Source organism: Protomyctophum parallelum (assembly GCF_964188405.1).
Source record: "Protomyctophum parallelum genome assembly, chromosome: 12".
Lineage (NCBI taxonomy): Eukaryota > Metazoa > Chordata > Actinopteri > Myctophiformes > Myctophidae > Protomyctophum > Protomyctophum parallelum.
In genome coordinates this window covers 21642656-21669238 of record NC_139712.1, presented here as the reverse complement: position 1 = coordinate 21669238, position 26583 = coordinate 21642656, and the positions used below count along the sequence as shown (strand labels likewise).

At 42.4% G+C, this 26583-nt stretch overlaps 2 protein-coding genes across 2 annotated transcripts in view; both read right to left on the bottom strand.

Annotated features, from left to right (window-relative positions):
- The window catches only part of snx7 (sorting nexin 7), a 76939-nt gene extending 68979 nt beyond the window's left edge, over window positions 1–7960 (bottom strand). The window contains exon 1 of the mRNA XM_083778595.1: window positions 7687–7960. Coding sequence (XP_083634721.1) covers window positions 7687–7833 — 147 coding nt within the window. The 5' untranslated portion in view covers window positions 7834–7960. The remainder of the gene's footprint in view (window positions 1–7686) is intronic.
- A 15976-nt stretch (window positions 7961–23936) lies between these two features.
- On the bottom strand, window positions 23937–24890 carry LOC310867573 (chemerin-like receptor 1; the record flags this gene model as incomplete). The annotated part of the gene is made up of 1 exon (XM_083777688.1): window positions 23937–24890. The coding sequence occupies one exon, from the start codon at window positions 24888–24890 to the stop codon at window positions 23937–23939; it is 954 nt and encodes a 317-aa protein (XP_083633814.1).
- Between the last annotated feature and the right edge of the window lie 1693 nt (window positions 24891–26583).

Below are 26583 nucleotides of genomic sequence, written 5' to 3'. Positions count from 1 at the left end.
TGCCAAAAGAAGACGCCAAATAAGACGCTAAATACTACAAAACCAGAATAGTCAGTCCTAAAGAAAGTGAAGGTTTGGTTCCGACCTCTGGCAGCGAGCTAACAGTATATACAATCATGTTGAGTGATCCGTCTCGGCAACAACAATACATCGTGACCTCAAAGCCCACGATAGCATCTCATGCTAGCTGGGTGGATGGCAGCGGCCACTCCATACAATGGCTTTGATTCCGTCTCCCTTTAACTGTGCTCTTGAACACAATGGTTGGTTTTGTGCAGAAACCTGCATTTGACCGCATTGCGAACCCAAACACACTAAAAAAGCACCGTGTCCCCCTGGCTCCCTGGCTGGATCGGACTCACATTGTCCCAGAATAGACTGCCCGGAACATTCTGGTGGCCCTATAACTGGGTCCTGGGGCGATAGGAAAATCAATATAGCCAAACCAGTGTTGTTTTCGTCGACTAAAACAAAGACGAAAAATTTCCTTTTTTCACTGACAAAAACAAATGGAAACTAAATGAAAACTAAGCTACGATGACTAAAACTAAGACTAAATATACTGACAATTTCGTCGACAAATAAAAACTAGACTAAAATGTTAGGAAGGGACTAGTGGACAAGAGATCCAGTATGAGTCATTTTACACTTGGTTGCATGTTGCAAGTGTAAAACCACTCATTACGACGGCATCAAGACCCGCCAAAATACATTTTAGTCGACTAAGTCAACTGTAGATTTAGTCGACTAAAATCTTATGACATTTAGTCGACTAAAACTAGTCTAACACTAAGACATTCCAGGTGACTAAAATGTGACGAAAACTAAATGAAGTTTCAGTCCAAAGACTATGACTGAACTAAAATAGAAATTTGATGCCAAAAACAACACTGAACCAAACACGATTACTTCAAACTTTTGACCATGGTAAATTTGAATTATTTCCATCTACAAAAATAAGTGGAAATAGCCGATCTACGAGCTCACGACGTGTCACGTTGTGAGTCCACGATGTGAGCTTGTAGATCTGCCATTTGCACTATTTCCATACAGCAAAATTGCACAACGCAGTGTAATACACACTAGAGAGTGACCCGTCCCGATCGGGAATGAAAGTCAACAGGAGCGTGCAGGAGTGGGAATGACATCTATCTAGAATCATAATGATCATTTTCAGCTGGTCGTGGCGCCAACCAAAAGAACAGAAGCACCCATATTTGTAGTCATCTTTCAGTGAGACAACGCTCTTTTGACTTGCGTTAGCACAATGCGGTATTAAAAAAAAAAAAAACAGGAGCGGGATGGTAGTGGGAGTCATCTCGAGTGGGAGCGGGATCAGGAGTCATTCTACAGGAGTGGGACAGGACAGGATTATTTTTTTTTTACCCTGGTCCAGGATTGGGACAGGACAGGATTTGTTCTGTGGGAGTGGGACAGGAGTGGAAATCCACTCCCGTGTCAGTCTCTAATACACACGCGGTTAAATCGTAAATCGATTCAGTTGATTTGAAATATGCGTCGATCTTTGATGTAAGAAATAAAATAAAAACCTGCTTCTCGATTAGTCTTATAACCTACATGAGCAAGATTGGTTCTAAATATGGGAAATTATGTCCGTCACTTTGTGACGACCGCTTCCATATAGAAAACCCTCCTGCAGTGCTGCGTGCATTTCCTCTGATGTTTCCACTGTAATCATGGTCGCCGTCACAGACAACTGGACGACACCACACTGTCCGCCTTTGTTACGAGTTGATCTTAATACAGTATGTCACAGTCAAATGATGTGTTTGTCTTTGTGCAGCGTGTATCTATACAGTATGCAAACGTCCAGGGAGCCAGCAGAAACTGAACTGTTGGAAGGTTGTTTTTGAGTGGTGCAACCACTCCTACAACCAGCACGAGTATATGACTTATTAGTACCAGTAGGGGGCACCAGAAACAGAGAGGGATAGTGCTGTGCCTGCTGCCTGCTAATTACAATTTACAATTTAGGCATTTAGCAGACGCTCTTAATCCAGAGCGACTTACATTTAGGCAAGAACAAAAGCATGGGAATACAACACATAAAAGCATTTATCATGAAACATGCGTAAGATAAGAAGGTAACAGTGGAATATCTATATGATGAAACTATACATACACTATACATAATAAACTATACATATTCACTACTATGCTATACATATGTACTATGGTGTGCTATGACTATATACAATACAATTATAGTGCTGTCTACATAACATGCTATAAGTCTGTGTCAAATGCTATCTAAGCCAACAGAAATGCTATCTAAGGGGTTAGGGTAAGTGCTATGGGCCATGATGGAGTCTGAAAAGGTGGGTTTTCAGGTACTAATTCAGTAATGAGAGAGAGAGAGAGAGAGAGGTGGGGGGGGGGGGGGAATTGCAGCACTCAGTTCACACGGGTGTGATTTTTTTTGTATGTAACTTTGCCCTGTGTTTTACAATATCCACCAATCCAATAGCCACTCCACAAATGAGTAAGCCTAATTACGGACGGACGGACGGACAGACAGACAGACAGACAGACAGACAGACAGACAGACAGACAGACAGACAGACAGACAGACAGACAGACAGACAGACAGACAGACAGACAGACAGACAGACAGACAGACAGACAGACAGACAGACAGACAGACAGACAGACAGACAGACAGACAGACAGACAGACAGACAGACAGACAGACAGACAGACAGACAGACAGACAGACAGACAGACAGACAGACAGGTCCATGGCACAAAACAGATTGGGCTCCATGTGGACAAATTCATGGGGGTCCTCCTCGACGTGAAAATGTTTTGAGAAGCACTGCTTTAAACAACATTAGGAAAACAATCCCCCAAAAAGTGCAACCAATTATTTGCAGCAAATAAAAAAACAAGCCCAGAATCGCTTATAATAAGCAGACATGGCAACACCGGTCGTCGTCATCCACTGCAGTAGTGTGGGGTGGTGATTTACCTGCAGAAACACCAGTGGTGGAAAGTACCTACCGGTAAGTACATTTACTTAAAGTACTGTACTTCAGGTACAATTTCGACATAAGAGCAGTGTGTTTCTCTCTGCAGGTAAACGAAAACGCAAATGACTGGCGTCCTTCAAAACAGGCCTGAAAATGAAAAGTCCACCTTTCAGCACGCCAAAAGGGAGAGGAAATGATCGCTCCGCCCATATTAGTCGAGTGACTAACCCCATTAATTTCCCCCGCCCAACCTGTACATATCTATTTTTTTTATTATTACTTTGTATGGTGTTTTGAATTTTGTTGTTATTTTTTGTCATGATTATGAATTGAATACCCAGGACCTGATCATCCTTTTGGACGCGCTGTGTGACCGTATTCTGTAGCGTTTACATGTATGCCAATAAAGTATCCGATCAATAAAAACACCGCCACACTACTCCAGTGGCTGGTATGGAGGGAAATTAAACTAAAACTATACTGTATATATTGCTTTGTCATGTAAACACAGGGAAAGGTTACATACAATGTCTTTAACCCATTCTGACCCGAGATCAGATTCTAAAAATGTCTTCTACATCCTGACAGTTTTCTGAAAAAGCTATGTTTCTATGTCAGTCGTTCTTCGATTTGTCAAAAATAGCAGACCTACAAGCTCATAGCGCGCCACTCGGTGGCGCGTTATGAGCTTGTAGATCTGCTATTTTTTAATAGCTAAAGCCTCCTGGCCCCCCTTAAACCAGGCAATTATCCCTGTGGCAACTGTGCCCAGTGTAACAACACTTTGAAAACTAATGTCTTCAGACATCCCAGAACAGGTAAAGCCTTTCCAGTAAAGGGTGTCATCACATGTAACACAATTCTTTTTATATATTTGTTGAAATGTGATTAAATCTATATTGGTAAAACTATCCGTCCCCTAAAACAAAGGATCAGTGAACTGTGAACATAAAAGTTCAATCCGTAGCCTGTCACTTTAATAATCACTCTCATCCTATCTCCTCCCTTAGGTTCCAGGGAATAGAGCAGATTACTCTTCAGAGAGGGGGTGATGTCGACAGAAGGTTATGCCAGAGAGAGCTCTATTGGATCCACACACAAAGTTTACAACCCTTAGGTCTCAATGAAGATTTCGATATGTGTGTTGTTCTATAAACAGATAACAAAAGATTACATTTGCTCTTTGCTTTATGATGGCTATGTGCCTGATGTTTGCATTTGATTGCATTATTGGCTTTTGTTTTTTTCTGTTTTTCGTTTTTTGTTTACTTCGTTTGTAAATAATTGTAATAAAGTTTTTCCTCGTGATGTTTTCTCTTGTCTAAATGGACACTTGGTGTCTTTGGGTGACTTGTAGTTCACTGAGAACTACAACTCCCATGAGTTATCATTCAAATTGAAATGTTTGACATAGGTGTGATCAATCAATAGCAAAAAAATAGCAGACCTACAAGCTCGTAGCGCGCCACTCGGTGGCGCGCTATGAGCTTGTAGATCTGCTATTTTTCAATAGCTAAATTATAACATAATGTTTAAAACACCAAAAGGGGTTCCCGCCCAAAATGGCTTAACTTGCTTTCCACCACAGCTGAAGCTTTCGCCCCTTTTTGTATCGCTTCTGTTTCCTGTATAAACAACTGGGAGAAGATACTGTGGTCAGCAGAAAAAACATGCACACGCGCACACACACGCACGCGCACACACACAGCTATCAGAGTGGTCCAGTCCTCCTGGCCTCCACACACACACACACACACAGACACACACACACACACACACACACACGCACACACACGTGGAAACTTTACAAGCATGACCCATGTTTTCCAAGTACGCTGACATCAACACATCAATTTTGCCCATGACTTCTGACAATAGCTTAACAACTTGTGTACTTGCTATTTTCACAACTACTATAATAATTGGAACTTTTCAACCATAATCAACATGCCCAATAGGAATTCATTGAATGGATGAATCAAAAATGTAATTATTGATTATCGACTAATTTTGATTAAGTTGATTAATTTGATCAGTTTGAAATAAATTAAATTGATCAGTTTTATTAAATGCTGCCTGCATCCCTAAAAACACCATCAACCCCAAAAGAATGTAAATTTAGCAGCACATTTAAATAATATAGCAAACAAGCCGTCAGTGAACTTGTAGATCGGCTATTTCCAGTGAAAGGTTGGTGTAGTAGTCCTCTCGCCAGAATGTGAACCCGTTTAAGGTGGCGGCCATATTGGATTTGGGCGCTATGGCGACCCCGAAGGGCGCCGGCTCGGGCGCCCTAGCTAAATCATTAGAGCATGCCCTAGGCTATAATGCAACTGGGCCATATTTGGTGATTTTAGATTGATTGGCGCGGAAATAACCGTAAGGCCCGGGACTATTGCTGAAATATTGTCCATATAGGTGATTATGCTAATTAAAGCTAACTGTGCTCATTATGGAAATTGCTCAAGTTAGCATACAGCAGTTTCTACATGCTGGGGACCCGCATACTTAACATTTTTAACATCCACCTTTGGTGTAGGCCTGTACATGTCCGGGTTCACAGTGGGGCTCCATGGGCTGGCCAGTGTTGTTTTCGTCGACTAAAACTAAGACGAAAAATGTCCGTCGACTACCTTTTTCTACTGACGAAAACTAAATGGAAACTACATGAAAACTAAGCTATGATGACTACAACTAAGACTAGATAGATATACTGACAATTTCGTCAACAAATAAAAACTAGACTAAAATGTTAAAGGAAACAAATAAAAACTAGACTAAAATGTTATGTTAGGAAGGGACTAGTGGACAAGAGATACAGTATAAGTCCTTTTACACTTGATTGCATGCTGAAAATAGCTGAATGGGCTATTTTCAGCAAGTGAAAAAATACAGGCATTACGACAGCATCAAGGCCCGACTAAACACATTTTGTTTGACTAAATCAACTGTAGATTTAGTAGAGTAAAATCTTATGACCTTTAGTCGACTAAAACTAGACTAAAACATTCCAGGTGACTAAAATGTGACTAAATGAAAACTATTCAAGAGACTATGACTAAGACTAAAATCTAAATGTAGGCCTACTGCCAAACACAACACTGGGGCTGGCAAGTAGAGTATAGATGGGAAAAGGAGCACAGCAAGTAATACTAATAGTAATACTAAGTCAGTATATAGTGGGTCTCTAGTACTATCTAGTCCAGTGGTTCCCAAACTTCTCAGCCCGTGACCCAAAACAGAAATGAGTTAATTTGCCCGTGACCCAAACTAGTGAAAATAGCAGATCTACAAGCTCACGCCGTGTCGCTTCACGCCACGTTGTGAGCTTGTAGATCGGCTATTTTCACTACTTCTTAAATGTGTGTTGTAATTTATGGAATTTCTTGGATTTTTCTTTAATTTCTGGGAATGTTCTTTTTTTTTTTTATGTTTTGAAATAATAATTAAAAACAGTTGTCTGTACTGATCTGGGGTTTTCCACACTGTGTCAAAAATAACCCACACATTCAAATCCCTGGTGTTATTTGAAATGTACCACAAATGGACACGTACAATTCCAAGAGTGTTTTAACACAACCTTTAACCTCTTTAAACGGTTATCTTATTCGTTGCCTATTCGAAAATAGCAGATATACAAGCGGGGGATTTAAGAAGACATGTAGAATAACTACAAGATGTGTGCGTGTGCGCGTGCGTGCGTGCGTGCGTGCGTGTAACCAAACGTATATATGGACACACTCTTGGGTGTTTGTGTCAGGTCAGGTCCTGTCAGGCGTTTAAGAGGAAAATAACATCACCTGATTCGAGTGAACTTTGGTTCCATTTCTGTTGAATAAAGCCCAGCGGCTGTGCATCGCTGATTCATGCTTAAATGATAACAAAGTAGTCCTTAATGTCCCCTTGATCCCTAGCTGGGGATCAAGTATCAATGCCATCAGCTGATGATCAGCATCATTGACACTGAACAACTTAACTTATAAACAGGCAGACAGAGAAAATGGAGAAAATGCAAACAGTCACTCAAGTGTGCTGTACTTTCACTTTAGTTTCTATAGTATACTTTATCGTTTATACTTCTACTGCCTGCCTCCACCACCATCTCAAAGGCAGATATTGTACTCCCCCCCCCCCCCTACAATTACTATAGCTACTTTCTAGATTTGTATTATCATTAAAACATCCCTATTTGATACATTGACACAAGCACACACGTATTGCAAAGCAACATGTTGCTATTTTCTAAAATAAATTGAAAGCATTGAAACATATAGCTTGTTTTTAAAAGTGTGCATAATATGGCGAATACTTTTATTCATGTATTGGTACTTTTACTACTTTGGGTACATTATGTCATGCCAGTTTAGCACTTTGTTTACTTAGGTAACAACATTTTGAATGCAAGCCTTTTTACTAGTAACAAACATTTTGAATACAACAAGCTTTTTACTGGTGAGACAGTATATCGGTAGGCTACACTGTGGTATTGCTACCTTATACTTATAGTAGTAATAAAAACAAGTACATAGCCACCACCGTTTCCTTGTAGAACTTTGTCTTACAGTAATAGTTAATTCATAGGGGACTATACATAACATGTCACAGCTTGACTGCATGTCCACGTCGCAGTAAAGTTTGTAAAACTATTTTTGAAGTCCAAAAAGAAGGAAGGAAGGAGGTGGCAGGCATTCCTCACCTTACTGAAAACTTCCAGGTCATCGTCCTCCTCATCCAGATCCAGCATAATGTTATGGTTCTGTCCGTGCGCGTCCACCGGCTCCGTGCGCGACAACACACACGGCTGCTGCTCTCCCATGGTGGTGGTGGTGGTGGTCGCGCTCATCACTGGTGATTATATTAGAAGGACAGATTTTGTGGATGAGAGTGAGACACACGGAGCCTTCATCGGTCTGTCAGCAGATCTGCTGATGTTGTTGTGAATAAAAAAAACTACTTCCAGCTCAACTCAACTTCTGTCCACAGTGCAGGGAGAGCTCGAGCTCGTCCCCAGTGCGCAGGAACGGAAACGTTGCCAGGGAAAATAAATTGAAAAAAAAAAAGAGAAATCCACGCAAGAAGACCAGAGAAGAGAGCAGTGTTGCCAGGTTCTGAGAGGGAGGGAGAGGGAAACAAGTAACCGAGTCTATGAAAACCAATCTGGGTGGGTACAACAATGATTTGAAAGGAAATTGAAAACAAGCCCAAAATAAGTGAGAGTTGCCACACAGGCAGCCGAGGCAGGTCAGTCAAAGAACAAGATTCCTTTACAGCATCTCCTCACTGGTAAAAAAACAAACACCTTGAAGACAGGCACAAACAAGCTGGACTAAATTATTTTCGCTCCTATGCCACCAAAATAGGCTATACCATCAGTCATTACGACATGCAAATCCCTTGACTCCTTCAAAACCGCTCTCAAAGCTAGGGCACCTACGGACGGCTGCAATTCAAAACTGGCACCCGTAAAATCTTGTACTTTATTATAGTGATGGGAGATTAATCGGCAAACACATTGGTATCGGCCGATATTTGTTGTTTTTACATTAATCGGCATCGGTTCGATTAATCAATCAGACCGATCAATTAATCGGTCCAATTAATCGGTCTATCTTTACAGATAAACAAGCCCAAAGTAACAGCTTGAACAGATCTACAAGCTCACAATATTAAATATAAAGGTATTTAAGTTAAATCTGACTTGCCTAAGTCGGGTTCAGTACCTCGTTCAAGTCTCTAGTGCAGATACCCTGTTACATGTATTTTTCAGAATGGACAAAATTATTATGATTTTTCAATACAGAATGAGATCATATCGACATCGGTAATATCAGTCATCGGCCATAACAGCAATTAATTATATCGGATATCGGCCAAAAATCGGCACATCCCTACTTTATTAAGTTCACAGTGGTGGAAAAAGTAGGCTACTCACATTTTTTTCAAGGGTATGCATGCATAGTGAGTGGAAAATCGAGTGGCAAAGTGCAGTTTAACGTCGTTGTTTATTTAACATTGTTTAATACAATCAATCACATATAGGACGTTTCTGTTTAGATGTGTGGGCTGTCAAGGCCATATTTCTTTGTTTTATTTTTTGCCATTCATGCAGTAGGCGATAATTGTAACATAAAACAAAAAGATTGAAGAAAGGAAGAGAGTGCAAAAGAGAGCAATTATTATAGATTCAAGAGCATCATCAAATCAAATGTACATGTGCATATAATATTGGTACAATGTATTTGTATAGTATATGAGTCATTCCACGAAACCGATACGATTTGCAGTCCCAGTTTCTTAACATTTTATGAAAATGTAATTAATGGTTATTGAACTATGTCAGAAATGTTTAGAGCAATCATAAAAATATATTCTTTTGTCAGATGCTATAGTCGATTTTGTATCCATTTTTGAGAAAAGAAAGCAGGTCCCCATCAAAAAATTGGCACATTCAAGCTGTAGTATAGCAAAAGTGGGAAAATGTATGTACTTTTTATATTTCTATTTTTTTTATTAGTGTGAGGGCCATTTGATGAATTGAAAAATGTTTGTTAAATTTTAAATAGAGTTCACAATCATATTCAAACAGCTTCCAGAGTGTCCATAACGGGGTTGAGAAAATATATTGCTGTATCATACAATAATGACCAATAATAATAGGCATTTAATGCCTGAGATGGGAAAATATATTTTTCTGTAAGTTAAATGTGTACTTAATGTCATGGGGTTTTCAGAAAAGAAAAACATTTGGGTCATTTCCAAAAAAAAAAATCCAAATCGTACCGGTTTCGTGGAATGACTCATATAGCCTATACCAGCAGCTTTTTTCTTTTTCTTTTTTTTCCCAGTATATGCATTAAATACACAGGACAGGTCCACAATGGAAATAAGTCCTCATCTCTGATTGGACCCTCGTCTGGTTCTGACAGACTGGTAGAGTGTGCAGGCTGGGTGGTGTGTGATAATCCAGTTGAAGTATTCCTTTGGTACGACGACTGCATCGGCGGGCCCGGGAGAACAAATAACGAGACACGAGGCAGTGTCACGCTAAAGGTTCACAAAGTCTATTACACAAATAGGAACATATATAGTGCTGGATCATAATGACGTGACAATAAGATATGATACAAAGTACCAGGGCCGGTTGTAGCCTGGCCCACTAGGGTGGGCAAGACCAATAATGGGCCTAATGGGGGGGCATCCCTGCACATACCGCATAGCGTAATAACCCCCCGAAATGCATAGAAAACCACGCGATCATCATATCAGATTATCTATCTATCTTCTCCTTCTTTAACCAACAGTAACCCAATTCCCATCAGCACCCTGTCGGTTAACAGCACTGATGGCAAACAGAGCTCAGATGCTCTAAATTTCTCTAAAAATGCTGAACACCCAATCAGAAATGATATATGGTACTGATATTTTGTGGTATTCTTTTTATATTGGCTAAAAATAAATATTCTCCATAACATTTGATTGAGTCTGACGAGTGCCTCAGTGAGGTGCATAAAGTTCATGCTACAGTACCATGCAAGGCCAAAACAAACTTATTATGGAATACTGTAATCAATTAATTGTTATTTTTGTATGTCTTCTTATGTCAAACTGTGAATATCAGCAGTCAAAGGATTTTTATTGCAGATGATTTAAGTACAGTGTCCTTTGTCCTTTTGATAATTATGCTTTTATATTGTTTATGCAGTATATATTAATCTGTCCAACAGTGAACAGCAACACAGTTCCCTAAAAGATGATCGTCCGAGCCAGTATATATTAATTTGTCCGACAGCAACAGTTCTCTAAAAGATGATCGTCGTGCTAGTATATATTAATCTGTCTGACAGAAACACAGTTCCCTAAAAGATGATCGTACGTCTCACCAGGTCCACTCCTGCTCTCACCAGGCCCAGGACCTGTGCGTTGCACCAGACTCCCAGCACCAGGCACTTCATTCAGGAGTGGTGGATTATAATGGCCCTCCTAAAGGCCTCACCGAGGTTTCTTGGGCTTCCTCCTCACGGAGGACACAGGCTGGTGTGCTAACCCATACTGCTCACCCGGTTGCCGTCTACATTCCGGCTGTCACCCACCCGTCTCGCCGGTGGTCACCAGACTATACCCGGTTGTCACATATTCCTATATGAGTCGCTAAAAAATAGAATAACTATAACAAAAAATACATGGCATGGATGCACCTGGGATGTATCCTCAGTGATGTATCCTGAGGTCAACAGGGTTTCGGGTCTACCAACATCATACCCCTCACTCAGGCGACCCAGCCGGGGTTGATCAAATCCCGACTTACGTCCCAGTAGCTACCCTCGATCAGTCCATCAGGGAATGAGCAAGGCCACACAATCCATTGCTCCGGAACTACTCTGCCTCTCTATATATATACACACACACACACACACATGCACACAAACACACACCATAACCTTTGATTGGGTGGGCAAGACGCACGTTTGGGTGGGCTTTGCACCCAAACCTTGCACCCCCTTAGAATCGGCCCTGCAAAGTACCGTGACTAATGCAGCAAGGCTGACCTTGCTGGTGCTGAGATGTCTCTCTCAGCCTATATCTATAAAGTATGCTACAGTACAGGCAGTACACAATACATATCAAGTACACTGTATCTCAAGTTCAAGTACACATACTTAGATGCACATGGGCAACTCATAATATAACACTCATATCAGTTCTCAATCAATCAATGATATGGTAAGGGTATGGAGCTAATAAAGCTGACTTGGCAACACTGCAAGAGAGAGGATCCATGCAGCTGTAACACAGACACTTGTTGCTCTATCAAATACTGTGACTACAGAGGGCGCTGTTTTGCGTTTTCTACAACTTTTCTACAGAGCACCGAAGTCCTGACGTCACTGTCAGTAGAGTCCCTTCATATAAGAACTGTGTTTGAAAAATAAACCGATCATCCCGGCCTTTTCACTCATATGGATATGAAGCATCAACTGAAGGTGGAAATGTACAAATATACCCAAAGAGTAACACAATAAGCGCTAGAAACGAGTCAAACAACCCAGAGACTACATTTCCGGGTAGGCGGGGTGGCTGCAGCTGCACAACAGAAACTGATGTTAATTACATTTTTCTTTCTTCAAACTCAGCTGATTTTGTATCTTCAATATATCCTGGAAGTTTAGAAAATGGCCTGTACAGTATGTCCACCATTGACATCCTATAAGGCAAATATTTTCTATATTTCCTTTTGCTTTAAGTAGCATGTGACATATCAAACTAGGGGGGTTTCATGATTCTGAATCCAGTCCAAGCATTAGTTTCGCATAAAAACACTCAATGGGCTAAATTTGGCCAAATAAATAAAGGGTGTGCTTCCTCTGGAGACTGTCCTTTGTTTAAGGAAGTATGGGTGCTCAGCTTTGAAAATAACTTAACTCATAAACCCCATTTATTTGGTTTATGAGTTTAGATTTCTTATCAAAATTGACAATTTGGCCAATGTTTGACTTTTGTATAGCTTTGTTGATTAGGCTATACGTTTGGATGCAGTAGGCCTATAACCGGTCTTATATTATCCCTTTTTTTTAGGTATTACAAAGGTCATAAAAGTCACTTTACTGTCATCTCTCAAACCCTTGAAATCATGTCAAGGTCTATTATTGATTGGGAATTTGAGCCACTGATTTGATGAGATTTAGCCTCTCGGACCAAAAACATATTATTATTAATATTATATTTTGTTGTCGTTTGATACGATTATGTCCACAATTCCATGTTGTATTGACGTGGTACCACGGGAGAGATAAAAGGGCAAACAATGTCTTATACATTATCTTCCTTATAGATTAAGTAATGCCAGATGTTTAACAACAATTAAAACGCTTGAGAGCGTAAAAATGATATGGTATGTTAGAGCTTTAATGTATACGGGTCAATTTGGTTACAAAACCCTCCTTCATTTTCGCTGGGGACCACCTGGGAACCCATCAATGACCACTCGTGCAGGTCCCCGGACCCCTGGTTGAGAACCACTGCTATAATAATGACAAACTCTGCACAGCGACAGGTCAGTTACATCTTAAACACGTTCAACATGCACCATGCATGCATTAACGATCGCAATAAAACACCCCCAAGTGATTCTCAGAACGTATGCGTTCTGCTGCACTTCAATCATCACATGTGACACCGCATGCGCTATTTAGTCCAATCCGTCCCGTCGGTTGCCTGAAGGACCCGATCGTTCAAATGATGCTTTACATAGAGGTTATGACATCACTCTTAGCGAAGGGGGGGGGGGGGGGGGGATTAGCACTATTAATATTTACTGTAGGCAGGCAGTGATGGAAAGTAACTATAAGTACATTTACACAAGCACTTTACTCCCAAGTTTTCTTTTTACTTTGCTGGACAGTGGACTTCTTCCAATTTGAAATACTTATACTTTACAAATACCTTACAAATAGTCTATTGTAGCCTAGGCCTACTTTTATGCCTATACTGTAATTATTTGAAAACTTGTCACTAGCCACTTTGGCAATTTGCGTCATAGCAACACATTGTGGGCTTGTAGATCTGCAATCATCAAAGGATTGTTTTATACATTTCATTTACGTTTTGAAACTTTTACTTTTGTACAATTTGATTCCAATGCGTTGTGTAGCATTTCGAATACCAAACTTTTACTTGTGACGAGTATAGGCTACTGTGCTCCACTCACGCCATGAGACACAAGTACCAAGACCAACCAGTAGATGTCACTGTTGCACAACTGGTAGGGAATCACACTCACCATAGTTCAGTGTGTCACTGATAGACCGGCTATCACTGCAGTTCACAAAGGCCACAAATGATTACATACAAGTGGAACCCTTACGGGTCCATTTAGTTTAAAAAATGGGAACCGGTTTGGGAAACAGTGCCTTTTTTTTTTAACAAATACAAATAATAATAATAATACCACCACCATGTTATTTGTTTTATTTGTTTTTTATTCGCCGGCCCTCATATTTGCTATTTTTGAATAGCCAAAGCGTCAAAAATGGTTGGTTCAAAAGATTGTGACGCGCTATACAATCTATGCAAAGCTGTATGTGTGTGTGTGTGTGTGTGTGTGTGTGTGTGTGTGTGTGTGTGTGTATGTAATGCACAATCTGTATACAGCGGCCTATATGTCAGCTGTTAATTTACAGCCAATCTGCAAGCATGCTACGCTTCGCAACATGACACGTTCTTCCGATAGATCGGTATTTCGGCTTTAGAGTTAATTAGGCTAAAAATGCCCCCCCCCCCCCCCCCCCCATGAAAGGCGCTATATAAATGCACCATTTACCATTTCCCAATGCGATATAGAGAACAATTATGCTTCAGTGTATACCGTATAATTATGTATGTGATCGCGAAGACGAAAAGTACAAGGCCAGACCGCCCCGTGCAGCCGCGATTGATCCAACGGCAATAAAGGCATCAGATTGTGATGTATCAACTGAAGCCTGCACTGTCAACAATTGTTCCGTCGCTGCTCGCGATCAATTCATAGGAGGTGGGGTTTTTTTGTTTTGTTTAAACTCACTCGATTCCCACCGCCCCGGTTCCGCTATATCGTCTTGCGCCATCTCATTGCTCAGTGAAACGTCAACAATTATTCCTAATGGACATGCATGGGATAATCAATTGAAAGCGGTCGAGTTTCTCCCTCTCTCTCTCTCTCTCTCTCTCTCTCTCGTCGATCTTCTTCGAGATGCTTCCTTCAGGCCTTGTATTGACAACAACACACAAAGGAGCGTCCACTCTGAAGTGCACAAACACCCATAGTCACACACACGCACGCACGCGCGCACACGCACGCACGCACGCATGCTCACACACACATGCTCACACACACAAACCTACACACACACGCATACCCCCCCACCCAGTTCAGATTAGAAGCTTCTATAATGGTTATCCAAAAGGTCAGGGTTTTTCTCAGTGTGAGGAGGAGGATTCCAGAGGCATGGCGCTGAAGCATGCGAGCATGTGCAAAGGAAAGGTCACACACAGACACAATCGCATTATCTCTCTGCCATTTCATACCAGTATGGCTGTCTGATTGATTTTTCCTTTACCAAATAGGAGCTTCATCTAGCCTTCCCATGCTGCTTACTGACTGTCTACGTTCAGGGAGTCTCCCCCCCCCCCCCCCCCTGCCTTATTTTTGTGTTGTCGTTGTGTGCGTGCGTGCTTTCGTGTTGAAGTCACAGTAGAAACAGGTTAATGTTCACCGTCTTATCTGTGATTACATGGAGATCATGTACGTGTCGTACTCGTACATGGCATGCAGCCTTATTTCTTCTTATTGCTAGGGGAAAAAAAGAAAACCATGCAACGCTGCACTATATACAAATGCCAGTGTATATCCATCAGTTTATCCTTTATCATTGTTTATTTTTTATTTTTTTTATGAAATGGTGGAATGGCCTTCTCTATGTGTACCGGTGTACCATAGACACTTACATGTGTGTTGGATTTATCTGCAGTCTTAAAATGCGTGTGGGGGAGGGGGGGGGGGGGTGGGAGGGAGAGAGAGAGAGAGAGAGAGAGAGAGAGAGAGAGAGAGATTAAATGGGGGGGGGGGGGGGGGGTGGAGGGACATGGCCACCTGGCTGTATATGGATGATGCGGGGACTGAACAATTAAAAATCAGTTTAGCGTCAAAAAGCTTTGCTTCCTAATTAGCGCTAGCTGCTGCTGCATGCGGGCCAGAAGCACATGCCTCTCGCACGTTGGTGCACGTTTGTGCAAAAGAGGGGGGGGAAAGCGAAAAGCTTGGGCTCCCCGCTATAACTGTCCCATTGTCTTTCCATCCACTGCTCACACAACGATAACGTACCAAGCCCATTCAGACGACGAAGGACTTAAAAAATGGGTTGCGTGCCAAATTGAGAGAGAGAGAGAGAGAGAGAGAGAGAGAGAGAAAGAGAGAGAGAGAGAGAAGAAGAAGACATTTTCTTTTTTCATTCAGACACAGGTGTGTTGTCCCGTGACGGTGACACGATGGAGGACACAGCTGCCGGTCGTCAGGGAGCAGACAGTGGTGGGGGGGGGGGGAGCACTCAAATGTTTTACCTAAGTAAAAGTATCAACTCTGCAATATAGAAAAGTCATACTCTGTTACAAGTAAGAGTCAAAAATGGATTAAAAGTACAAAAGTATTGGCATTGATCAAAGTGTATTTCATCAGGTATATGACGAAGACCCGTCGAGGATGTAAGCGTTGTGTCCTTGTGCTTTAATAAACTATACAGTAAGTAACCTGGGAGCTGACAGTCTATATGCACACATGACTGTGCCATCCAGGCAGATATAGACACACATAGTAGACTCAAACTGTACACCCACTGCACACACCTATGTGTGTGCAGTGGGTGTACAGTTTTCGCAGGCATTCTTTTTAGATTGAGCCAGTCTTAGTCTTTTGGACGAAATGCTTATTAGATTTAGTCACTCTTAGTCATTTGGACAAAATGCTTAATTAGTCTTAGGCACATTTTGTCATTTATATCCTTGATAGTAATAGTTTGATGCGTATGCGCCGTGCCAGCGTATGACGTAATGTCTACTTATGCTTGATATGGCAGTGGTGTCAGATTACATACGTTTATACATAGGGGCATTACCTTTAATCCTCCCGACACTAAAACATATCGTCATTACGTCACCATCGAAAACCAATTACACCCTGGCATTGGGTCCTAATCCACATCTTTATTACGTCATCATTGAGAGCTAGTTATACCAGTTATACCCTGACGTCATATGCTGCTACGATACGGGAGGGCGGCATGATGCATTGTGACTTAGAGATGTATAGACATTATGTGCAAATATAAAATAGCTGTGATACTTATGTAACTGGTTATGGTGAAATAAACCATTAACACTTCATGAACAAATTAGTTTGGAGGGGACGAGGGGACTATGACATCACCGGGACAGGAAAGAGACCGCATTCGCTGTACACACAGTTTGCCCCTCTGGGAGGTGGTTTCAAAAAGGGCCGGTTAAGTCCCCAAAAACGCCGTCTCCGTGTGGCAGAAAGGGCATATCGGCTAAATACTTTCCCGGGTAACGAGGAGTACGTCCTTAGGCTGTACAGTACGTCTGTGGGAGTGTTGTTCGGCTGAACTTCAGCGAAGGCTTTCTCCAGAACCTTTAGGACGGAGTCACCGCACCGCCTTAGACGCCCACCCGTGAACATGTACAGCAGCGGGTTCACGCAGCTGTTGAGAATCGCCAGGGCGTGGGATATGGGGACCCCGAACTCGAGCACAACACCCCGTGTCTTACTGGGTGTCGCCACAACAGAAATAATTCGTATGATGTGAAAGGGGGCCCAGCACAGGAAATACGCGGCGGCAACAGCTGGAAGGAACTTGAGGGGGCCATTTGATAGCCATAGGCTCTTCCTGATGCGGTAGATGAAGACAGAATAGCAGGAGACGATGACGAAGAAAGGAAACACGAATCCCACGACGAGGTTAGTGATGACCAGGGAGGGTTCAGGATAGTCCCCGCAGAATCCAAAATCCAACTCCCTAGAGATTACGTGAGGGATGCTGAGAGCCAAAGCCATCACCCAAACACTCAGACTGACCAAGGATGCGTTTCTGACGTTGCGGTGCCGGTGACCGAGCCACACGAAACCGATCCGGCAAAACAAACCGTCCACACTGATCAGCACCAGAAGGTAGATATTGGCATACATTCTAAAATAGAAAACCATACTGTCCCATTTGCACATGAACCAGCCAAAAGGCCAGCGGTTGTCCAGAGCTCTCTCTGTGATGTTCAGGGGCAGGAAGACTGTACCCAGGAAGTCGGCCACAGCGAGGTTGAGGAGCAAAACATTTCAGACGGTTTTCCTCATCCTGAAGCCCGTCACCCAGATGACCATACCGTTCCCCAAGACGCCGAGCACACACACCAGGCTGTAGATGACCGCGGACATGACGTCGACGGATTTGAAGAATCTATCCCAGTCATATTCTTCATCCTTAGCCCCAGCATCGTGATAAACAGCAGGTGTGGTCATATTCTCCATCGTCCTGAAACCTAAACGTAACAAAACAATTAATATAAGGTACATGCTTTGTTTTGGAACAAGGATATTTGTACTGTTAAAATGATTATACACACACACACTATATAAATACACTATATATATATATATATATATATATATATATATATATATATATATATATTTATATAGCAAGCACACAACGTTGTGAGCTTGTATATCGCCTATTTTTATCATATTGGGTTGAAGTGATATTGATTATGACGCTGTATCAACACGTTTAGCTGGGGACCCCCTGGAGCCCCCTAAAGGACCCGCTGCAAATGTGTTTGTTCCCCATTTGTGTGTCATAACATGAGCTGTGAGTGGTGTCGTAAGGCCTGATTTTACACCTGGTTGATGCTGAAAATAGCAGATCTACACACGGCCGCGGGAAGGTATTTACAGTAGGATGTACTGAGCGACAGTGTTGGGTAACGGACGTTATGTAACGTACTATTACGTAATATATTACCGAAATGCGGTAACGTGTAATATATTACTGAAGAAAAAATATTTAATGTATTATCAAAATCATTCGCCGTTAACGCGTTATTTCTGCGTTACAAACTTAGAATTCATCCACCAAAAAAGCGCATTATAGCCGCAGCGTCAGACACTACAGTCACCTAGTGGCAGCAGGCAGCAGTGCCGGTCCGGGACAACAACTACAAAACCCAATGACCTGGTCGGAGTTCTGGAGTGGACCATTATTTCCTTCCTGTCCCGCAACAACAATATTATCATCACGCAGAATGGCGGCCCGTTGACACTGTCACTAACAGAAGGAAACGAAAATCAGATGGCACCGACACTGAGCAGCAAACTTGCACAACCAAAAATTGATTTCACGCGTCGGATTGAACGGCTGGACCACCGAGAAGTGAAGAGGCTTGTAGCAGAGTATGTCGTTGAGGATATGAAGCCGCTGTCAACAGTGGAATCGGCAGCGTTTAGAAAGCTTGTGGGTAAAATCCCCGTCAAATCTGAGGTAAGATTCCGTTGCCAATTAAAAATGTTAAGAGACAAACTTATCAGGCCAAGTCCATGATTAAAACCTGTCACCCGTGGCTCATTGAAACACATATCGTGTGTGTGTGTGTGTGTGTGTGTGTGTGTGTGTGTGTGTGTGTGTGTGTGTGCGTGCGCGCGTGCACTTGTGCTTGCTTGTATGTCTGTCCCATTGTCTGTCTGTGTCATTGCCTTTTTGTCTCCACCAGGCCGAAGGCATGTGGGGAGAGTATGTTTTGCACTCCGTCCGTCCGCGTGTCCGTCCGTCCGTCCGTCCGTGTGTCCGTGTGTCCGTGTGTCCGTGAACAGCTAATCTCGGCCACCGTTAACCCGGTCGATGCCATATTTTGCACACACACTCCCTGGATGCCAACCATGAACCTCTGCCCCAAACTTTCCAGAACGGCCTGTTATAGCGCCACCAGGAGGCCGCTTTGTGCAAAACAAGTTTTTGCACAGTACACCTACAGATTTTGACCAAACATCACGCAAATTGGTACACAGTCTCTCTAGAGCCATTCAACGAAACGGGTCTTTCAGATTTATCACACTCCATCCTGATTGGTTAAGATTGGCTTCCAAAGTTCACAGGAGTGCTCAGTTTCAAACAAAATGCTGCAAATCATGAACACATCGCGTGATTTCCGTGAAATTGTGCACCCACATTCCCACTAGGCCGAGGACGAAATGCCACATGAACAATTTCAACTCAGCCTCAAGGTGGCGCTATAACTGGCCGAAAAGTGTTTTTACCTCTAACTGCACGGATCTGTGGATAACCTGGTGGAGACCTGTGCCCGGAAGGGCACTTTTTTTCTTTCTTTCTGTCTGTCTGTCTAATTGCCCATGGCTCTGTCTCTGTCATTTATGTGACAGCTACAGGTGTTAAGTATTAAGGGCAGTCCATACTGTCTCCGACCACCGAACCTTTCGTCGTAAAGATCAGACTTAATTTTTTTCTCCGAAGTAGAGTTCGGAGAGTCACAACATCTGGGAGTGCAGCTTTCAGAACAAAAATTCTGAGAAATGCGTTTCAGAAGTTGCGAGTGACGTCATGTTGTAGTTGTACCGGAGCTTTCCGACGAAAAGTTTGATGGTCGGAGACAGTATGGACTGCCCTTTACTTCTGTTCTTTATAAACATTGGTTATTATAGATGTATCTATCTGGAGAGACAGACATTTATTATGGTGGTACTTGGAGAGACAGATATTTTTGTGGTGGTACTTGGTATAAGGTCGAACCACTGCCCTAGCAGCAAATAGTAACACTTTTTGATTATATGCTATTTACAAATTATGGCATTACCGTAAATCCTCCAATACACTCCTCCTTTCTATTAATTACCGGGCCCCTATTAATCACCGGGAATGGCGTTGAATTAAGTAATAAATTCCGGCCTCCTTTTATGAGCCGGGGTTTTTTGTGTTGTTTTTTTCCCAAGTGCCTGTTACTTTGCCTGTTACTTTCGCTGCTCTGGCTGGCTGTGCCTGTCACATCAGCGTCCACTGTCCAGATGCCGTGGCCGCGGTGCTCGGCTCGCACACAATGCAACAACAAAGTAAACTTCGGGAGAGAGCCCCCACAGATCTGCCCTAAATGCAACGAACGTTGGTTCTATAAACGGCAGATCGAGGAGCGCATGGGGGGTTTTGCAGCCTGGCGCACTGGCGCAGCTCCATGCGCGTTGTGGATCTCTCATTTTATGGAACGAACGTACCACCGGTATGCTGTTAGCTTGTTGCTAACGGGACCCTGTTAGCAACAAGTCTCTCTCTCTCTCTCTCTCTCTCTCTCTCTCTCTCTCTCTCTCTCAGACGCTCTAGTGGAGCAAAGCGTAGCTACTTTTGTGAATTTAATAGTTTTATCAGGTTAATATTGCTATATGTTTGTAACCGTTTTAGAAAAGCAATAAGCCACTCGAGGCCACTCGCGTCGGGTCTGCCTACGCTCCCAGCCAGTGTAGCTCTCGTGGCTTATTAATAAAGCTTAAATAAAAAATCGTATAATTCATCTGCCTGCACAGTGCACATCTGTGTCCATTCTGTCCAATATATAATACAAAATATTTAATTGTTCATAGTTTAATTGTTTAATTGTTCATAAAAATAGCAGTTCTAAAACGGGTAGTCCCAATACTTAATTCTGATTGGCTGGTTACCGTCTTGCAGCCTTGTAGCTGAACTGGGGAAGGGGAGCGCTTGATTGCTCTAAAAACACATGCCGTGCGGGCGTCTAAGCACCGCCCGGCTCATATGACTGTGAATGTGTGGCTCCAGGCAGCCCCGTAAATACATCAAGCGCTATTCTCCCGTCACATAGGCTACTTGCGAGCACAACAAGGATGTGTTGTGGCTCTGGCTCGCTCGCTCTAGTGGAGCAAAGCGTAGCTACTTTTGTGAATTTAATAGTTTTATCAGGTTAATATTGCTATATGTTTGTAACCGTTTTAGAAAAGCAATAAGCCACTCGAGGCCACTCGCGTCGGGTCTGCCTACGCTCCCAGCCAGTGTAGCTCTCGTGGCTTATTAATAAAGCTTAAATTAAAAATCGTATAATTCATCTGCCTGCACAGTGCACATCTGTGTCCATTCTGTCCAATATATAATACAAAATATTTAATTGTTCAATTTGAGCATTTCAAAAAAGAAATATATATATATGTACCGGTAATAGTAATATTAATATATTACTCTTGCTCAGACAGTAATATGTAATATAATATATAACTTTAAAATCAAGGTAATAATTAATAAGTAATATATTAAAAATATAAAGTAATATACCCAACACTGCTGAGCGATTAGGAGCGTGCCCACACATTTACACGTTTACTTTCCCTCTCTCCACACGCAAGTTCTATGAACCGACCAGAGGTCATCAGTGTCACCATGCCAGCTTGTGATGGACATTTTGATCAATATATTATTTTACAAAATTACAATGGTCAAAATGAATGGTCAATAGCCAGAAACCCAAATAGCTATAGCCCTAAATGTATACGAATGGACTCATAATGTGTCATATAGTGCCTGTGTGCTACACATTTTAAAGGGAGGCCAATTCAAGAAGAACAGTAGGGCCTGACATCTATTTAGCCCTTGCCCTCTTATTATAGACCGCAAATTAAAATGTGTAGGCTATAATTATGAAAAAAGTGTAATGCACATCAAACAATATAAAAACTTTATTTATGATTGACATACTGATGATTGCGCCTGACTTGATATCCAGATAATCCAGGGTACGATACGTGCTTTTTATGACATCCCCGCCTTTTGTTTTATGTGTTTAATCCGCCATATTGTAATAAATAAAAATAAACTTTGTCTTTGCCGCGGAGCTAGAGACTAGATGGTTTCGTTTTGATGACGAAACCGGAAATCAACACATGCTGTGGGCTGCTAGGGCTTCTGGGGAATTGAAGCCAATGCAAATGAATGGACTACAACTCCTGATGGAGGAGGCTCCTGTGCTGCGGTCTTCCGGCGCACCAAGATTGCGGGTGGTGCGATCGGTTCATAACAAACGGAGGAAGCTTTTTTCGCCGGATTTTCACGGATAAAAACTATCTCGGCAGCGTAGGGTATTTGATTAAAATGCGGGTTACGCGTTTTAATCAGTCAAACTGTTAAGGCAAAATGGTTGAAATGTCACTTCCTTTTCTCAGTTAAAGTCTGTGCTGGAAATGTCTAGTCAAATGACTTGTGGTTTGTCCGCAAATGTCTTTCCAACTTCATTTTATGCCTAGGGCATCATGAGGGGAGGGGGGGCATCCACCAAGCAAAAAAAAACAAACACAGTGCTTTAGAACACAAGGGGGCCGTGGTCATTTTTCAAGGGGGCATCACGGAAAATCCTGCCTAGGGCACCAAATTGCTCAGGGCCGGCACTGATTGTGAGCACGCACGCATGCACACTTCTTTCCAGACCCCCCTAGTGACTGAATTAGTGAACAGCTTCTGGCGAGAAATCTAGCTACTTTCTCTGGTGAATTGAGGACAAATCGTGTTGACAGGCGTCGGAGATAAAACCCTCATTTTTCTTAATTTTCCTTCTCAGCCTCAAATCCGCTATGTTGGCAAAACGTGGTCTGGCTCAGTGGCTTCTCGGCTCGGTTATGTGCACAGACTGCCACAGTGCTTCCTCCTTTCTTGCTCTTTGCTCTGTGACAGAGCAAGAAAGGAGGAAGCACTGGCAGCTCACTTTAGTCTGCTAGTAAAATTAAAATACACACTCAAATGCATTAAGTATTAACCTTCTAATTCCTGTATGGATTGGAACAAAATAGCGTTCTAAACGTTAGTTGAATTGAGGTATGTTTTTTTTTATTACAATGCGTTTAAACGAGCAGTGAATTTTCCGGGTTCAGACCACAGCACAGAGAGTGCCTCAGTGTCGAAAAATGTTTTTCTGGGCTGGCTACATATTTCCGTTGCTAGGGGCGCCTAAAAGTCGCTAGGGACGCTAAAGTCGCTAGGGCATATCCCACCCCTAGCGACTTCTAGCTACTTTTCAAGGAGCCACTAGCTACTTCCGTTACTGGAGAGTTGGCAACACTGCACTGAACTCCAATTCCAATGAAATGAGAGAGAGGGAGAGAGAGGGGGGCTGAAATGAATTAGGCCACATATCCGTTACTTCTAAATATACAGAAGATATACATTTAATGGTAACATGTCATTATTCCAACCTCCCCTTAGTCTGACCATTACTAACATTATCCCAAACTGTTACATTCCCTTAGCTGTCTAGGGGTTATTAAAGGATGCAACAAGGCTGGCAAGTGAACTGATGTTTATTCACGGCAAAATAATAAGTTTAAATACAATAGGCCTACAACAAAACTGGCTAAATGGGTGAAGTTTTCCGGTTAATGAGGAGTACGTCCTTAAGCTGTATGTCTGTGGGAGTTTTGTTCGGCTCATCTTCAGCGAAGGCTTTCTCCAGAACCTTTAGGATGGAGTCACCGCACCGCCTTAGACGCCCACCCGTGAACATGTACAGCAGCGGGTTCACGCAGCTGTTGAGAAGCGCCAGGGCGAGGGATATGGGGACCCCGAACTCGAGCACAACATCCAGTGTCTTACTGGGTGTCGCCACAACAGAAATCAGTCGTATGATGTGAAAGGGGGCCCAGCACAGGAAATATGCGGCGGTAACAGCTGCTAGGATCTTGTACAGGCTGCTATACCTGTACATCAGGACAGAATAGCTGGAGACGATGACGATGAAAGGAAACACGAATCCCATGACGAGGTTAGTGATGACCAGGGAGGGTTCAGGATAGTCCCCGCAGAATCCAAAGTCCAATTCCCTAGAGATTACGTGAGGGATGCTGAGAGCCAAAGCCATCACCTGAACACCCAGACTGACCAAGGATGCATTTCTGACGTTTCTGATCATGCAATACCACCACACAAATCTGTTCACACTGAACAGCACCAGCATGTAGATACTGGCATACAATCTAAAATAGAAAACCATACTGTCCCATTTGCACACGAACCAGCCAAAAGGCCAGCGGTTGTCCAGAGCTCTCTGTGTGATGTTCAGGGGCAGGAAGACTGTACCCAGGAAGTCGGCCACAGCGAGGTAGAGGTGCAAAACAGTTCCGACGGTTTTCCTCATCCTGAAGCCCGTCACCCAGATGACGATACCGTTCCCCAAGACGCCGAGCACACAAACCAGGCTGTAGATGACCGCGGACATGACGTCGACGGATTTGAAGAATCTAACCCATTCATATTCTTCAGCCTTAGCCGCAGCATCGTGATAAACAGCAGGTGTGGTCATATTCTCCATCGTCCTGAAACCTAAAAGTAACAAAACAATTAATATAAGGTACATGCTTTGTTTTGGTTTTTGTTCCCTTTATTCCCTGTCACTGCATAGTTGTACACTATATGTCTTTTGTGTCATGCCGTCTGTTCCCAAACTCATTTAACTGATGTCTTGTCTCATTAGTAGTAGCTTAATAAACAGGTCAATCCTGTGTTAATTCGCTGCCTCTATCACACTCATTTGTTAGTTTCAAGAGTAGTGGTTTCCGTTAAGGTGAACAAGTATTTAAAGGAGAATTCCATACTAAAAGGCTTTCTTACTTTTATTTGTAGTTGTTACGTCCCCACCAAAGAGGTCCAGGTGTTATTTTGTGCAAAAGTGCATTATTGGCTATTTCCCGTACCTTAAGCCCTCAATGGGGGTTGGGTTTTTGTGCTAATTTGCTTATTTCCATCTAAATAAGTAGTAAAGTGTGCCGCTTGGGATACTATTTACATTATGATGAGAGGATATATACAAAAAAAAAAAATTTGAGCGATGGAAATAAGCGAATTAGCACAACACCCCATAGCCCCATTCAATTCAATGCAATTCATTGAGGGCTTATGGTAGGGGAAATAGCCAATAATGCGCTTTTGCACAAAATAACACCTGGACCACTTTGATGGGGACGTAACAACTACAAATAAAGCTAAGAAAGCCTTCTAGTATGGAATTCTCTGTTGATGATAAAGTCTTAGACCATGCATACCAGCGGCGGTAGGTGGTGTGATGTAAGTTTGATGAATTGAAAATGGTGGGCCCTATTGTAAACAAGTGTAATGCTTTATGGTGTCGTCCCCTCACAGTTAACAGTATTGAGTTGTACTTGAAATGTACTGTAATTCTGCAAACTGTTAATAAATCAATCAATCAAAGTTATGCCAGTGGAACAATGAAAGAGCAACAATGAAAGGCAGCTATTAGCAAACATTACTTCTAGCTGTCTTGCATCCTCACCTGGCATTAATGAGCATGTGAACATTGCTCTCTGCCCTTATGATTCTATGTATGTAATTGTATTTTATTTTTTTGTCCTGTGTTTTTTGTCAAATATATGTATATCTGTTGCATACAAGGACGCTGGGTCGCAAAACAAATGTCAGTGCAAACTGACAATAAAGTACCATATCATATCATCCCGACACACCAAAATAATTCAAACAAATTATTTTAATATTTTGATATATTGTACACATTATAACCAACGTAAAACAAATGTCACAGACATGGACAAGTCTTGCCAACATGCTGATGACCCCTGGATCAAACGGACACAGGCAAGGCCGGATAAGGGGGTTACTACATACTTTAATCCGACGGAGCATTGGTCCGATCGACAACCTACCTCAAACCCTCACCCTAACCCTAACCTCCCCCGGGGCAGACACCTAAACCTAACCCCAACCCTCTCCCGACCCCCAGCGCACCTCGGACCAATGCTCCGTCGGATCATATAGTATGCCTCCCGGATAAGGGGCCAATACTGTGATACATACAGCATATTATTTATATTAGGCATAGAAACAGAAATCCTTTTTGAACATATCAATGAAATTATTATTTTTGTATTATTTATTTTTTTCCCCCTCCTGTCCGAGGGGGGGGGGGGGGGGGGGGAAGCACCCCTACAAGCTCACAATGTGTCGCGTGAGCAAGTACGTCTGACATTTAC